Below are 19,167 nucleotides of genomic sequence, written 5' to 3'. Positions count from 1 at the left end.
TTAAAGTTAAAGGCGAATTATATATATATATATGATTTTATACAAAAAATTATTTAAAGTTATTCGCGAGTTTCACATAAAACCATAGAGCTATTTTGTTTATACTCTGTTTGTAACTATGACAAATCCCTTTTGTGTATCCTGCTAAAATAACGTGTGTATGAAAATATTTTATGTTATTTTATAAACAAAACAGTATATGCAAATTGGACTTCAGTTCACATTTGTTATCATTGTGTCAACATGTCAGTCAAATGCTTTTGTTTTTCTAAAAAATCACTATACCATCTGGCCTACTTCATTTGTTTGCTAGTGGATACATTAGCAACATGCAATGAACATAAATAACTTGATCCAAATACATGCATGCATGTATTTGATCTAGGGATTAACTTATATATGCAATAACAATGTATATATATCCATGGATCTACAATTTGAACTTAATAGATTTGGAATTCATATACGATGCTCTTTATTGTTGTTTATCAATAAAAAAAATAAATTTCTCATTCTTCAAATACAAACATGAGATCTCTGGTTAAGATCGGGAAAGAATAATTTGATCAAACATCTATTACAAAATTTTCTCACGTAACATATTCAAAAGTATCAAATTAAAAAATATTTTGATACTTCATAAATATCTAATGTAATATTACAAAATTAATAAAAAAAAATTATTTACTTAAAATACCACCTTTATACCTAAAGAATTAGGAAGCAATTTCCATGAAAAGATGATTTTTATAAAGTCCAAAATATACACTATTATTCAGCTGTCACTTCTTTTATCATTTAATTGTAATCCATTGGGTAAAGAAAAGTCTAGACTACTTTTTTCTGACATTTTGTCCAATATATAATTAATAAAGATGTGACAACTTCCTATGAAGTTTCATGGAAGGTGAAGATTGATCCAAAACCAAGAAAAAACACAAAACTCCTCTAATCTTTATTTTTTAATTTTCACTTGATGTTTTGTATCTTCATTGTCAATAAAGCTTTATATTGTCATATTTTTTTTTATAATTTTTGTAAAAACTCTATTTTCTTTCTCCTTCATTAACAAACGAACAAAGTGGGATTATGCTTTAGCTATACACTCTCTTTACTCTACAAATCTTGTTTGATTATGAACTTCCTTAGTTAATAAATCAAAGTTTTGGCTATGAAGTTTCATAAAAGGTGAAGTTTGAAAGAAGAAAACAAGAAAAAATATTCAATTCTCCATTAGTTTTGGATTATCTTGTTTGTCCAGCCAAGACTTTTTCCAGATATAATCCTTTTTATTATAAAACTTTTTCATGTGTTAACTATTTACCTTTGAAATAGTTGTTTAATTTTTGCTTAACAATATGTTTAATATCACTATTCACTAATAGGAACCCTTGAATTCTTCTTTGTTTACTTTAGGTGACTAAAATTAAAACAATTAAGAAAAGTTGATCTTTTGATTTTCTTTAGTTAATATGGTGATTATTATTTTTATAAGTTGTAGCTTATTATTTATTCAAATTAAAAAAAAAAGATTCTTAGACATACACACATTCATTCTAACGACCACTGAATTATCAGCATTAATAAAATATTAAATCATGTTTTGGGAATATGATAATTGAAATATTCTCCAAGATTATTGCAATTGTTCCTAGGTATCTACTTAGAACATGCTAGCATGTGGACAATGATTAATGATGAACCAACCAGAAATTAAAGAGAAATAATAGCATGGTCTGAGTTGAATCTAAAATTTGAAATTTATAATTTTATGGTAGAGTTTTCTTAATTACTTCATTTTTGATTATTTTTTTTTTGTTGTCAAGTTTGGTAGAATTTTATTTTGTTGTGTAATTGCTAAATTTCTTTGATCATAACCTCTCATCTTACTTTGAAAAGGTAGATTTCAATAATCTAATTAATACAATTTGGTCTGTAACTATAATTAGCATGACTACCATAGTTCATTTAGATGTTTCGAGATTATAAAATTAAATTTTAAACTTTGATTATTATTCTTATGTATTAGTTTAAAATGATATTCATGAATTTTATTAACAGGTCATTTGAATTATACATCGAAAATGACCTGTTGATTAATAGTTCATCATGACAAACACAAATTTTTTATTATGTTTTTTTTTTTGCATTTGTGTTTTGAGATCGTAAAACATATGATTAAATGCATTATTTATTTTATGTAAATTTGAGTTCTGAAATCAAATTACCTTCCTTGATCAGTCTATTTAATTAAGTATTTTTAACAATCCAAAATTAACCAAAAAATAATATAATTACGATTCAATATATATATATATATATATATATATAATGAAAAATAAAATAACTAAAACATGAGTAACTATATATATGTTATATATTATGGTTCAAACTTAAAAGGGAGGAAGTTGTTCTCATTTTATATATATTTCTTCCAAATATAGATCAATCCTAGCCATTAGATTGACCTAAATCAAGGGTCCTAATTAATCTCACAACCCTTTTTCCCAACTAACACAAGAAATAAAATAAATTAAGACAATTTCTATTTTTTTTCTTTTATCTCTGCTGTTCCATCATAAGACAGAAATCGTCGAAGCAGACGAATCCATCTCCATTTTTATCTACACTTGTTATCATACGCTTACATTCCTCTAACGTGCACCGTTCATCGCCGATCATTCTAAACACGTTAAACAATTCCTCACCGGTGATTTTCCCGTCGTGATCCTCATCGAAGAAATCAAACGCATCTCTCATCTCACCTGCATCTCCCGCTGCCGACGTCGGTGTCGACTCAAACGCCGAGGTAATAGTTTCAAAATTCTCTAAACTAATACATCCATCTCCGTTCTCATCCAATTCATCAAGCAACAACACAAGTTCCTCTTCACTCGGTGGAGATTTACCTCCAACTCTGCTTAAAATCGCTTCGAGTTTCTCCTTCTTAATCTTACCGTCTCCGTTATCGATAACGGAAAACGCTCGAACGAGATCGGAGTAAACTCCGGCGGTAGAGATGTCGGACCACTCATCAGCTGAGATCTCGTTGGATAAAGTAGGTAACACGCTCGTAGGAGTAGAAATTCCTCCGACGCTACCGCCTTTGTTGGAGGAGGAGGAGGAAGATGAGTAAGATGGATCATCGGATCGGGAAAGGGATCTGGATTTTTTGGACTTGAAGAAGTTTTTGGGGAACTTCATGGTTGAGAATTTGGAGAAGGAATAGGAATTGATGAAGGAGGTTGAAAGGAAGAAGAAATGGAGGAGGTTTAAGTAGGACTCCATTACTAAGCTTCGAGGAAGCTTCTTAGAGAGAGAAAAAGATTAAGAAGAGTATTTATTGGAGGGTTGATTTGTTTGGTTGTTTTTAAATTCTCTCCTGGTACGCTGGAACAAACTTTTTTCGTACTATTTTTTTTTTGGTGTAATACATATTCTTGGTTTCTTGGCTTCAAATTTTAACGTTAATTTCCAATTTTTATAATGTAAAACTTTAACTATTAACTTTTAAATAAATAAACACATGAATCCTATATGACACAATACACAATACACATATGGCATTATGTAAGATAAAAAATGACATATAAAATGATATATAGGACACGTGTGTCTATTTATTCAACTTTATACAAGTTTAAATGTCTACTTGTGCACACTCAAAATTGAAGTGCATAAATGTTATTCAAAGAAGTTAAATGATACATTTATGTATTATGACTTTTTTTGTTAAGTTGTGTGTATCTAAATTACATGTCTCTATTTATTTTACGTTTTAAATTTGAGTATATTTATTAAAGAACATTTTTTGTTAGAAATTTTATTTTATTTTCTTTAAAAATATTTTTATTTTTTTAATTTTAATACATTTTAACTAGAAAATGAATAAAAGATTTTTTTTAAAAATATTATAATTTTTATTTTTATTATCATTTAGCACTTCTTATTTACTAAAAGGGTAATGCTAAATGGCTAGAAAATTTTAGGATAATGCTAAATGACCAAAAAAATTTAGGATAATGCTAAATGACCAAAATTTGGTTAGAACAATTGAAAAGTGTATAATATTTAAAAAAAAATTGATTTTTCCCAATTTTTTAATTAAAAGATATTAAAGTTAAACGACAAAAATATTTTTTTTAAATAATAAATAACATAGGTAAATTACCATTCTGGCAAAATAAAATCCTTGAGATTATTATTCATCCCTAGTATTAATAAAGGGCATGATAGGAAAAAATTAGATTGTTCTTTTTTTATTTGTAAAAGTGAGAAGTAAAAAAGAGAAATCAAATTAGAGGATATTTTGACAAGTAAATAGGGACATAAAATGTACCAATGCAACTATCATCCAGAAATATAGACTCATTGGGCTTTGTAACACAGGTTACAAGTTAGTGACCAAGATCATTGTGAATAGGATCAAACCCCTCCTTCCTTCTACCATTGGCCCCACCCAAACTAGTCTCCTCTCAAATACGAGAGTCTCTAATAACGTTGTCATTTTTCAATAGTATATTTCACATTTCAAAACAATTTAAAGAAAGGAACTCAAATATGGTCCTCAAGACCGATCTAGAAAAAACCTTTGATAAATTTGAGTGGTCCTCCATCAGGAACACCCCTGTAGGCTTCAACTTCCCCCCTAAGCTTACCAAGCTCATCATGTCCTGTGTCTGTTCTAACTCCATCTCTATCTGGTTTGATGATCTAATCATGTTTTCTAGAGCCAATACTACCAATCACAACACCATTATGAGAACCCTTAGTAATTTCTACTCTCTTTCTGTCCAGAGAATCAACTACAATAAGTTCAACATTGTCTACTCCTCTAACTGCTCCATTGAAAATGTCAACCATTGGCATCCTTAAGATGAAACTTAGAAATAACTTTGGTAAGTTCCTTGGCTTCTCCATTTTCCACAACAAGCCTAGGAGTAGCGACTTCCAGTTCATTTATTGACTCCATGAATAATAGGTTGGCTGGTTCGAAAATAGGGTTCCTAACATGGCTAGGAGGACAGTTCTTGCCAAGGCTTCCCTTGGCAGTATCCCCAGCCACATCATGCAATTCACTAAGCTTTCTTCCCAGACCAATAACATTGTTGATAGGATCCAAAGGAACTTAATTTGGGATTCAACTACTGAAAAGAAAAAGTTGCACCTTCTCAATTGGAACACCCTGACTCAAAAGAAGAAAGATGAGGGCATGAGCATCCAAAGTAATGATATTAGAAATTGGGCTCTGCACACCAGTTTAGCCTGGCGCCTCTACCATAACACCACCAGCCTTTGGGGGAGGGTGTTGATCAGCTGTTTTGGAAAGCTGGAAAGACAGCATGGGTAGACACAAATGGCTCCGCCATAAGGGCAATACGATCAAATTTTTCAATGATAATTGTTTACCTTGCCTCAGTACTATATGAGGTATGATCCATAGCCCCCTCTAAGATGCAGAGGAGCACCTCAAACTCAGCAGCCTCACCACATCTGGCAGATAGGATCTACAGAAGTTATCCTTCCACCTACCGGGGGAAATTAGGGCATACACTGACACTTTTTGCATCCTCCCCAACTACCTTATAGATGACCAACTTGCTTAGAGTTTGTCTAGTAATGGGTATTTCTCTACAAATTTTGCCTATCACCTCATTCTCAACCAAACCTATCCCAGATAAGATCACACCAACACTGAGGAGTTTAGGTGTCACGACCGAGAAGCACCACCTAGAAGTAACATGGAATACTTTACCTCTCGGAGGTCTTATACAAGCCCATAGTAATCATTCATCGCATTGTCATAGTAAATTTAGTAGAAAATTTAAAACTTTCTTAGCACTTCATATGCTAGAACATCACTATCATTATATATAAAAATGTCGCAATACATAGTTAAAGACTCTAGCCTTTTTTTGGCATCCTAAACTCAACATCATTAGAGTATAATAGGGACACGACCCTTACAACATAATTCATAAGTATACTTATACATAACTTTACAGTAAAGTAAGACTTAGGAAATCCTTGGACTTAAGGATTCCTTTCCTTGAGCTTGTGAATCACATATCAAGCTCCTCACCGTTAAAGACATCCTTTAAGCATTCATAACCTACACTTTGTGTAAAAAGGTTGAGAAAAATTGAGTTAGTACAAGAATGCACTAACTATGAGAACCATGCAAAAACATGCATTTAAAAGGGACATTTTACTTGAAATCATGCTTCATGCCTTTTTGATAAATCTTCATAAAAATATGATACAATAGCATTTATATAATTCACATACTTTGTATAGGCATATTCAATGGTCACACATCATATAAAATCATACAATGCATTTAAGTCATTGTAGAGTCACATTACAGTAAGCATTTTCCTTCTTTACAGTAAGCATATTTCTCCCATACAGTGAATCCTTTTCTTCATAATTCCTTACCCTCCCAAGTAACCCTCTAGTGATAATTGGTGTAATGCATCACCTTAAGGCACAAGGAAAAACATACAAACAACCTACATAAGCCAAACACATACATTCATATAGAACCTTTTCATCTAACAAGACACATACTTCACATTACACTTAACATAAGACTCTGCTCACAATCATGATCTAAGTCTACTAGTGCAATGTGCATGTGAATTTCCATAACCTCACACATACTTAGTAAACCTATCGTAAGACTACATGCATCATAACATGTACTTCACACACAAAACATAATACTATGGTCAACTACATATATATCAAATAGGACCTTCAATCATATAGTCATTAAGACCAACATTATGCATATAAGGATAGAACCACATTATATAGACTCATACCATGCATTTCATCATAACAAGTAGACAATACTACAATGTCATGCATAAGGAACATAAACATAGCCACATGCATTTGAACACCTTCCTAGAACTCTCTTTAAGAGCTACTTGTGCAATGCATTGGTGAAGTCACATACCCCCACCTACACTAAGCAACTACCCTTAGGTTATCTAGTTAGGGTCCTACTCATTTACTTCCATTGTCCATTTTACTTTAGGAAAACTATAATCTTAACCGACACTAATACCAAGGGTGCTAACATGGAATTTGGTATTGTAGAGCCTTACACCAATGGATGTGCTCTACTTAGCCAAAATAGAACATTAATACACGCTAGCATACTAAGTGATATCACTTTCCAGATCCTATGTGGAAATCATAGTTTATGGAACTTGGAGGTACATGTAGAAACTCTCCTTATGCCAAATGGGGCATTGTAGTTAACCACTTTTGGAAAAATCACTCTATGCCCTTTGGGCTATGAGGCTAACCACCTCATGAGGACTATGGTGACCTACCTTCCTACAATGAGAAGGGACACCCCTCAACTTTAAGTTCACTCGGTGCTAAGCTAAGTTCCCTTTATTGAAAAGCCTTTATTAACGTTACTTTATAAAATTAGGCTTAAGAGAGTTAACTACTCATATGCTTAGCTTATAGGTCATAGATGAGAGTTCATCCACCTAAATCATGTGAGAAAACCTTTCTCATGGACATAACTTATGTAAAGCACCATCTAGTTTAGGGTACACTTGAGAACACCATTCAAGTGCCCCTCTAGTGACTAGATCATCCTTCATGTGTGTGTATATACTTACATGTGAGTAAACCTTTCACATAAACACATTAAGACCACACATATTCATACATTAATGCATAAATGTATTTATGAGAAATCCTTTCATATAAACACATTAAGACACTAGGCACATTCATAACATAACCATGCGTTCATATTCATGTACAAAGGAAACCAAACCTAGGAACTATCCTACAGACACACATGCACAATGCATAGACAAGGCCCCACACCTTTGACCATACTAGTACACCTACCAAGTCATCCTAGTTAAAGGGATAAATAACATACTTCATGAACATATACATTACATGCATAGTAGTAGACACAAGTGCATATGAGAATAACTTTTCATTAGACACTATGAACCTATACTACTTGTAAGCATGCATAAAGTGTAAGTGTGTATACATTGGTCAACATGATCACATAATGGTTATCAACAACACATTGAGGCAGCCACCCTCTTAGGACCACGATGCACCTTCAAGCATAGACCACACAACACAATTTAGCATAGGAGACAAACTAACTTCATATTACACTTAAAGACTCCTAACCTTAGCTAATCACACATTCATATAAGGGTACACAGGTAGGGGACATCAACCATCACAAGTCATCAATGGCAGCAACTAACCTATCCCTAACATAGTCATTCATATGCTCATAATATTAGCAATACAACCTAGATCATAGCTAGAACAGGAAACTAGGCATGTGTTTCACATGGGTCGCCAAAGGAGGTTTTAGCTAAGTGGAACCCCCCACCCCACCCCCCCTCATGAACAACAGGTCTATGTGAAACACTGATTGGTCATTCAGGAATAACACAACCATTGGGGATATAGAAGGTGTGATTAGAAACAACAAAGGCGAATGGATCATCGGATTCACCTCCAAAATTACCCATACAAACACCATCCTGGTTGAGATCTACACCCTCAAACAGGTTCTCCTTATGCTATAAAGCATAACCTCTCCCCTATTGCTATAGGAATGGATTCTACTGAAGCAATTCACATGCTAAAACATGACAATCTCCTTTTCACTAACTTATTGTCTGAATACTGGTCCCTAATGCATGTAGCGGGAGCAAGCACACCAATCCACATCTATCAGGAGTAGAATAGGGTGGCCAAACTTCTCCGCAAGGATGGTGTGAACTGCACTATTTTTTCGAAGTCTACTATTTTTGTGGTTCCCCCAAATGTTTGTATATAAGTTTTTTTGGGCAGACATTTCAAGAACTATGTATTCTAGGAAGTTATCAAGTTTTAATTCTAACGGACAAACTATACCTACCCCCTAACTCTCAGATCATCTGTAATGGGCCCTCCATGCAACTTTCGTAATTAGCTTATTTATATGAAAAAAAATTATCCTTTTGACAAAAAAAGGTGTTCAATTTCTCTATTTTTACTTATCCAATATATTAAAATAGTTCTTAAATTTTATTTATTCAATTTGAAAAGGCAAGAAATAATTTATTATTTTTTGCGTTTGTTTTACCATTGTTGTTAAATATTTTCTCCGTTCAACAATAGTTGTCCACTATACTAAATTTGAGACATCCAACGATATAGTGTATCACTTTCATACGGTGAGAGTTAGCGGTTCAAATCTAATAGTAGGTAAAATCGATCAGACCTGTGCTACAGTGTTTTTCCAATTATATTTTTCAAGTCATTGTATTTATTATATTTAAAAGGCGATAAAGTAAAATTAGTCTTCTATTTATAGTTTTTTAAGAAGTGTACAAAGTTAATATTGGACAAGTATTATTGGATAGAAAGAGTGCTATTCGTTTCTTGATATTTAGATGATTTAATACTCCCTCCATTCCTTTTGATATGTCATCCTTATTATAAATAGTTGATCCATATTAGTCTAATTGTTCCTAATTACTTGTTCATTTTTTTCCTTTTTGTAGTTGTCTCTAATTACTTGTCCGTTTTTTCTTTTTTTGATTGTCCCTAATTACGTGTCCATTATGACAAATCAAGAAAAAAAAAATTTTTTTTACATATTATACCCTCAATTAATTACTTTGAAAATGATATAACTTTTTTGAAACTCTTACATTTTTCAATTCATATACTTCATAATTAATAGGGGTAAAATGGTAACTCGCTATGTCAATCATTGTTCTCTTAATAGGTGTACCAATTAAAAAATCGACAAGTAATTAGGGATAGATGAAGTATTTAACATTTTATAAAATCTATGGATAAATTTAAATATTCTATCTATTATACCCTTGATAATTAATTAGTCTTTAAATATTTGACCAACCTCGAAAAATTAATTAGTAATTAATGTTCATTGTAACTGCTTCATACATAACTAATTACTCTAATCATTGCATTATTGTATAAAATTTGATTTTGAAATAATCTCAACAAGCAAATTAAAAATAAAAGATGAATTTATTTATCATTAATTGAAAGGTGACGTCAAAAAAAAAATAACTAACAATAGAATTGCAAACTTACTTTGCTTCTTAATGCAAGTGAAATATAAAATGTGATATATTAAAAGAAACAAAGAGAGTGGGAATGGTATAATAAAACCAACTATATATTTATTATTTTTGAACGAGTGTATCAAATTAAACATGAACAAGTAAAAATGAATAGATGAAATATATGTTTTTTTGTTACCTACACAAGTATTGAATAACGGTAGAAGCCTACTCATGTCTAATTAAAATCAAATCACACTATTTATCACAATTATTGAATTGGTATAAATTATCACAATTATTGAATTGGTATAAATACTGACTGTTGGTTGTGACAAATAATGATATAGGGTGAATCATAGAAAAGATTTTTAGTTGTTGTTTGACTTACTTTTGATTTTTAAATATATATTATTTAGTTTCGAAAGTATTTGGAGAATCTCAATTTATAAATTTTAACTTTTAATTTATAAATCACTTTAAAAAATCAATTTAAATACCTCTTAATATAATAGTTTAGATAAACTCCACATACGGAGAAAATGTGAATAAGAGAAAAAATCTATATTTTTTTAGTCCGACAAACTTTTAAAGAAGTGGAAAAGAAGAAGAAAAAAGAATTTCGCATGATTGAGACCAATAAAAATAAAAAAAGTAGATCAATGAAGTAAAAAGTAGACAAGGAATCCAAGAAACTCATCCATACATAGTGGAGAGAATAAATTCAGACCATGAAACCTTAATTTAGAGAAGAAATTAATGTTTTGGTGGCATGGAAATTATTTTCCACAATATTTACTAGTCACTCATTATATGTTTAAATAATTCATTATAAGATCCCCTTATATTTGTTATATATACTATACATTGTAGATCCTGAATATATATATATTTATATGGACATAGGTAAAGGAACGACTATGGGACATAATTTTATATTGTCCCACACTTTTAAAACACATCGGTGGACAATTCTATAGGCACGTACATATAAAGTGTGTAGAGCCTTATATTTAAATGGTACATTAGAAAAAAAAAATCTGTTGAATTTAAATTTAAAAAACAAATTAGAAAAACAACTGACACATATTTAGGATGATAAACTGAATACATGACATTTCAGACGAATCTCACATCAAATAAGAAAAAAAAAATAAGTTTTACAAGACATACCATTAGTTCACATTATACCTACATTTTAGGGCTTAGTTATGACATAGTCTAAGGAACAAATTTGTGAAATCTGTTGAATCAAAATGAACAATGTGTTATTGACTTGAAAAATAACAAATCTGTTAGATTGTGCTCTAGATTCACCACTATTAACTAGTGTAAAATTGATTTAATTTTCTAAATAGTCACTCAAGTTAAGAAAATTATCTTGAAATATCATTTATGTTTCATTTAAGATCAAAATATCACTCAACTATCACTATTTTCTTCTAAATATACTTGACATTTCAAAATCATCTCTCTCTCCTAGTTGACATGACATGTCATTAAATTTCTTTTTTAATAATAGACTAATTTAATTCATTGAACCCATTTGACTAAAATAATTATCATATTAATTTTTAATTTTTTTATTAGTTTATTAAGAATAAAGTTTCATACTTATAATCTTTTATCATAATTAAACTTCTTATTTTTTTATGTTATGAAGAATATATTTTTAAAATGTACTATAATTTTATCAATTTTGAACACTTATAAACACTTTCATTCAAAAAATATTGATACACAAATCACTAATGAACGCTAATTTACAATTAATCATAAGTTGTATGATAAATCAATAATATTAAAGGTCGATTAATTATTAAAAAATAATTATTTATGTGCGTTGAAATTCATATATACTTACAATATCATTTTTATAAAGAAAATAGTAACTGGATAATATTATATTGTTTATTCATTATAAATACTAAATACCTTAAAAGTCTCCTTAAATTTAGTTAATATTCCCAGTCATTAAATCGTTATTTTGAAAAATAATAGACCTATTCAATTCATTAAATTTATTCTCTACAAAATAAATATATAAATTACATGAGAATTTATGAGGATTATAAGAAAAAATATATAAAGTTTAGTAACTTTATATGTTGTCACTAAAAAAAATTCAATGAAAAAATCTATGTGTGCACTTATTACCTGATATATTTTAACTAATTTGTTTTATAAAAGTATTTAGATAAATTTGTAAGGTTGACAAAACAAATGGTAACAAAGAGAAAATTATTATTTATCTTTTTTTTTTATTCTTTTATTTTATTTTATATTATATTATAACTTTTCATACAATTAAACATCAATAAATAAACTAATAATTATTTGAATTTTCTGATATAATTCAATAATATACATATTATATGAGATTAATATACTGATAAATAAAGATAAAAATTTTATTTTCTATAAATATCATTCACTTACTATTTTCTTTTTAAGAATGATATTGTAAGTATATATAAATTTCAAAGCACCAAAATAATTATGTTTTAAATAATTAATCGACCTTAAATATTATTGATTCATTATACAATTTATGATTAATTAAAGTAAATTAACGTTCATGAGTGATTTATAAATCAATACTTTTTTGAATATATGTGTTTATAAAGTATTCAAAATTTATGAAATTATAGTACGTTTTAAAAACGTATTCTGCATAACATAAAAAAATAAAAATTTAATTATGCAAAAAGATTTTAAGTATGAAAATTTATTCTTAATAAATTAATAAAAAAAATAAAAATAATATGATTATTATTTTAATTAAATGAGTTTAATGGATTAAATTAGTTAATTATTAAAAAAATTACTATTTTGATCAAACATAAAAAATATTTCAAGATAATTTCCTCAACTTAGATGACTATTTAGGAAATTATCTCAGTAAAATTGTGTTTAACATAAGAACATATACCCACAATTGTCTCCGGAAATGAAGGAACAAAAAACACTTTTGTTTCCGTTGAATGATGTTTTATTTAACATTGAAGATACAGCTGGATGACATTTTTTAACCTTGAAAAGCAAATTAAGTTAAAGGAATAATCAGCAAAAAGATGACCCATAAAAGTTCATCTTTACCCAGCTAAATTCACATCCGAAATTTTATTAAAGATATTCAAGAATATTCATACATATGTATATATATAAAAGGTATTTAAATTATATAATACAAATTACAATAGCTACGAAAATGTTCAACTACTCTCCTTTACTATCGTTAGTTTCGAGGCTAGGTCATGTTCCAGCGTACTTCCTCCTTTAGCTTTATCTAAATAGAATTATTTATCAAACTAAGTCATTATATAAAATAATTTATCAAAATAATATATTTTTTCAAATTTTACAAAACTAGCATAAACGTATTTCACAGTAACGTTTTAGAGTATATTTCAAGTTTTAAAGACTAACGGTATTAGGTTGATATACGTTACTGTGAGTAACATTTTACTCCTAAAACGTTTTTTGAGTAACGTTTTACTCCTAAAGCTTTACTGTGAGTAACATTTTAAGAGTAAAACGTTGTTACTCACAGTAACGCATATCAATCTGACGCCGTCAGCTTTTAAAAAATAAAATATACCCTAAAACGTTACTGTGAAATACGTTTATACTAGTTTTGTAAATTTTAAAAAAAAACATATTATTTTGGTGAATTACTTTATATAATGACTTAGTTTGGTCAATACTTCATCTAAATAAGACGAGTTATATGAGTTTAACTAAATAAATAAAAAAAACTTAAAAATATTTCTAAATTATTTGAAATGACTCATATATATTCTTAAAATTTATTTCAGCTCAAAACTATTTAAACCGTCATACTATTGGATCAAAATTATCTTTTTTATTAACGGAAGTTGTTAAATGCCACGCGAATGTCATATGGATGTCACATTGCATGCCAATAGGATTTCACTGTTACGTAGACTAAATTCCTAAATCCTAATTATTTCCCCTCTCATTTCATTATTTCAGAAATGATATATTCACCCGTTCTCCCTCATTTCGCGGCTAGAGTTTTATACTTTTCTTCGTGACTGAGTTTCAAAGTGGATATTCATGCTTGTAGGCTAGTAAATTTTATTTTATTTTATTATGTTTACGATTTCAAAGCATGATAGCTAGGATTTCACAACTTCCCCTAATTTCGAGCTAAGGCTTCAAAGCTTTCTTCGTGCTGAGTTTCAAAGTGGATATTCATGGTTATAGGTTAATAAATATTCTTTCTTATTTTATTACGTTTACGATTTCAAAGTATAATAGTTAGAATTTCACAACTTTCCCGTCATTTCGCAGCCAAGGTTTCATAACTTTCTTCGGAGTTGAGTTTCAAAGTGGATTTCGTGGTTGTAAACACAATAAAATAAGAAAAAAGTTTAATAACTATAACCACGAATTTCTACTTTGAAACCCAGCGACGAAGAAAAAACTGTGAAACCTTAGCCGCGAAATGAGGGAGAAGGGGTGAAATCGTTTCCGGAAAATAATGAAATGAGGGGAAAATGAGTAATTAAGATTTAGGGAGTTAATTAATGCGGCACATGCGAAATTTAACAACTTCTGCCAAATAAGAAGGTCACTTTTGACCCAATAGGTTGATGGAAAAAGTAGTTTTGAGCCGAAATATAGTTTAAGGGTAAATATAATCTATCTCGAATAGTTTAAAGGTATTTTTTACCCTTTCCCTTTTAGTCTATGTAGCTGTGGAAATCTATTGGGGTATAATGTGACAACTATATGACATTTAACAATTTCCATTAATTAGAAGGACATTTTTGACCAATAGTTTGACGGAAATGATAATTTTGAGCCAAAATATAGTTTAGAGCTAAATAAATTATCTGTGATCCATGAACAAATAGTTGCACATTTGCACAATCAATAGTATCTTTTTATATAAATCCTTGAATTGGGATAAAGTTATGTATAGTTCAGGGCTCCAAATATATTTTAATCTACTTGTAGCTAGCTAGTAGCTACACACTTAACCAATTAATATGACAGTTCACACACTTCTACACAAGAAAAGTCAAGTCTCTTTTAAGACAATTAATTAAGGTATTAAGAAATTGAATTTTATGAAAAAATTATAATAATCTCAATAATTTTACTATACATAATAATTCGATACACAACTAAATATTTTAGATGCTTAGTAAATGTTTAATATATACATATAAGATGTATGAAAAAATTATTGAGTTCATGTAAACTATAATCAACGTTGCAAAACCGGCCCAGACTATCATTTTGCAAAAAAAAAATCGTACAAACATTATCATGTTAATGTTATAGTAATGGGCATAAAGTAATCTTGTGGTCCTAATTTGATTTTCTGAAGATTTTTAAAGAAAAGTAGGATGAAAAAAGAAGAAAATATTGTAAGAAGGTTAATAGCTACTTGCCATAAAATCAAGTTAACCGACTTTTCTCAATAACTGAATATTCATGGGTTTATTCCACTATTTTAAGAAGGCCTTGATTATTTTTATGTGGATATCCTATTATAAATCTTTTTAAATCTAATAAAGAGGGTTAGGGAAAATTAGTAAATTAGTCAAAAAATTTAATCTAATTAGTAAAATATCTACATTTTAAAATAATTATTTAAAATCAAATGTCAATATTTTAAAAATTAATTTGTATTCAAATACTATTATTTGTCTTTTCTTTTACTTCTCATAACAGTCCAACATTAAATACATTCATTAGTCATTTAAACTTCTTCTTAGACTTTAATAGCATTAAAGTATATCCATCTTTCAAGTTTTCAATCTTTTTTTTTTTATCAAATTTTCACCATTATTCTCTCTTATTGTTGAAGAAGAATTAATTATTCAAATTCATATCAATTTGTTCAGATCTATCGATTAATTCAAGAAATCTTTCAATAGATAAAGATATTTTTGAAATCATCATTTATTTTGCAAGATTTCATGAAATTTTATTTTCAAAATAAAAATTATGTTGAATTTTGGATTGTATATATTACAGATTTTCCGTCATTTTTTCAATTTTTATATGCGTTTGTTAACATACTCATCAAATATTTATGCATTTCGAATTTTAATATTTGAAACACTATTTTTTTTTATTATTTTGTTTTCATATTCGAAATTTAGTAAATTGTAATTTGTAGTAATCTACATTAATATTCATACATAATATATTGTTTGATTTTTTTTTTTGTATATTCATGTTTAATAATTTCGAATTTTGCTTGTAGCACAAGTAAACACAGATTCCTATTTGAATTTGGTGAAAAGAATTGGAAAAAAGGAACGTAGCAGACGAAGAAGAAAGAGAGAGTCAAAGAAGAAGGTTGCAAAATTGTATTCATACCAGAATAGTATTCATATTAATTTTTGTTTGTCAATTATTTTTCTTTTACTCATCATTTGTATTTTCATTAAGGACATTCTATTTCTTTTTTATTTGAAGTCATTCAAATACGTATCTCATATGAATTTGTATATTTTGAGCATAGATGTATCCTATTTTATAACAGTCAACTTGTACATTTTTAGAATATTGTGTCCTGATTATATCATTTTCAATATGTATGTCATCTCATGTGAATTTGTATTTCTTAAGCATATATCTATCCTATTTTTAACAGTTAATTTGTATTTTTTTAAGGATATTTTATCCTGATTATATTATTTTCACTATGTATGCTATGCGTTTTCTAGAATCTTGTATTCTTATTTCTCTCATAGTCAATTTGTATTTATTTTTTAAAAATATTATAACCTCCTCAACAAATTTATTATTTCCACCAAGTATGTTATTTTCCCCAAAATCTTGTATCCTTTAATAAATAATATTCATATATATATTGAGATACAATCAATAATATTTTTGTAATACAAAAAAAGAAGAAGTATATTTGGCAATAATTTAATACAATTTTGATAACCGAAATACAATTTGTAGTTTAAAAGTAAGAAAAATTAATTTTAATTTAAATGGTTAAGTGAGCACATAAAATGTAAAAAATATTGCTATACAATTATAATGAAAACATAATAAAAAGGAAAGTTGATCTAATAGAATGAAAAAATATATTTTTTGAAATTGTAACTGATGAGAATTCTAATTGATATGTTCCTTTTTCTAAAAAATATAATCTCCCTTGATTTTCTCTTTTCAAAATAATTTTAATCTTGAAAATTAAACAAAAAAATTACATAAATCAAAAACTAAAATATTGATTTTTTAGAATATAGAAAGTGTGGCTAAGAAAACCTATTAAATGTCAAAATATTAACATTTTGAAATTTTTTTCTTAAAGGTTATTATGTAACTCATGTTCACAGGCCGATTCTATGTTATTGAAAATAAGACCTTTGTCTTAGGTTTCAAAATTTTGGGGGTCCCAAATTTTTGTCAAAAATAAATTGTGTTAAATTTTTTATAGAGAAATTGATTATTTATGATAAAAAAAATATAATTTTCTAAAATATATTATATGATCCTCTTTAACCTCTTTTGTATTTTGTAAAAAAATAAGAATTAATGGTAAAAAGTGTTAAAAAAAAGTGAATTACAATTTTTTAAAAATCTTTTTAAATTTTAATTTCAAGCATTACTACAAGCATATTAAAATGAGGTATACCAAGTCATCAACTTCTTGAGTCACTCTGATTATAATTGTTATTTTTATTTAATATTTGTCAACTTATTACTTATGACATTATGTTAACAATACATAATAATTGTTTTACTCAAATGACTTTTTTCAATATTGAGTTGATAATATCTTACCTAAAACTAAAAAATTGAAAAAACAATATTGTAAGAAAAATAATTTTTGAATAAATACATATATAAAAGTTTATTTATATTTTATATCGCAAATTAAAATTTCGCTTTAGACCCCCAATTATGTTGAGCCGACCCTAATTATATTCATCAACTACTCTGGGTAAATAGTTTTATAATTGTGCTTTGACTTACTAAGAAGTGGAGACCATGTTTAAGTAACACATAATGCAGTCAATAAATTAATGAGAACATATAGAACAAATGAATAAGGCATATGACTTGCATATAAACTTTCATATCTTAGTTATGATTAAGTGATATATATTCACTTTAGTTTGTGTGTTGACATGCTAAATGAGCGAAACCAGGGAATGGCGGGCCGATGACCGACAACTAGGCTAGCAAGTTTTTGGAAAAAGAGTGCATATTACAAAAATAATAATTCCACATTGGAATGAAAATATAAAATGAAGAGCGGTGCAGAATTTTTTAGATGCATAGATTAATTATAAGGGATGCATTCTCTACTTATTTATATTATAAAAAAAATAAGTTCTCTCATTGATTCATTGCCCCAAACCTTAATAGAATTCTTCCTTCAATTAATAAACATAATCTTACAATATAATTGTTCTTGGGAAATGCATCCAAATGGTGTTTCAATTTTGACAATATTTTTTTTCTAACACTATAATATGGGATACTAATGGAAATGGTACAAATCAAGCAAGCTCAAAGGGATAATGCCCAAGTATCCCCTCAACCTATGCCCGAAATCTCAGAGACACACTTATACTATACTAAGGTCCTATTACCCCTGAACTTATTTTATAAGTAATTTTCTACCCCTTTTCGGCCTACGTGGTACTATCTTGTGGGCCCAACGATGATTGACTTTTTTTTACAAACCAGTGCCACATAGGCTAAAAAGGGGTAGAAAATTACTTGTAAAATAAGTTCAGGGGGTAATAAGACCTTAGTATAGTATAAGTGTGTCTCTGGGATTTCGAGCATAGGTTGAGGGGGTACTTGTGCATTATCCCGTTTAGCTCAAATTGAAGTAACATGAAACCAGACACTTATATGGGGTGCTAGTGGACATGGACCTTTAGAGAATCAGTATGATTAAATAATATTTTAGTGATTTTTCACAAATGTGTCGAGTTTCGTGTCAAAAATCTGAATGCTATTTACTCTAATCTTAATAATAGTTGTATTTAGTATAAGGAAAAGAACTAGTCATAAAAAAAGAATTTGAATTGGAGGGAAAATGATAACAAGAAGAATA

The 19,167-nt window shown here is 28.6% G+C and overlaps 1 protein-coding gene across 1 annotated transcript; it reads right to left on the bottom strand.

Moving 5' to 3' along the window:
* Window positions 1-2,386: 2,386 nt before the first annotated feature.
* Window positions 2,387-3,340, bottom strand: LOC101055516 (Hop-interacting protein THI026). The gene has a single exon (NM_001279010.2). The coding sequence runs from the start codon at window positions 3,202-3,204 to the stop codon at window positions 2,560-2,562; it is 645 nt and encodes a 214-aa protein (NP_001265939.1). The 5' UTR covers window positions 3,205-3,340; the 3' UTR covers window positions 2,387-2,559.
* Between the last annotated feature and the right edge of the window lie 15,827 nt (window positions 3,341-19,167).

The sequence above is a fragment of the Solanum lycopersicum genome, chromosome 4, assembly GCF_036512215.1.
Source record: "Solanum lycopersicum chromosome 4, SLM_r2.1".
Lineage (NCBI taxonomy): Eukaryota > Viridiplantae > Streptophyta > Magnoliopsida > Solanales > Solanaceae > Solanum > Solanum lycopersicum.
Note: the sequence above shows the minus strand (reverse complement) of the source record. Positions and strands in the feature narration are given on the sequence as shown.

Excerpts from the sequence above, each read along its gene's own strand:
- LOC101055516 (NM_001279010.2), bottom strand. The coding sequence starts at position 3,204 with ATGAAGTTCCCCAAAAACTTCTTCAAGTCCAAAAAATCCAGATCCCTT.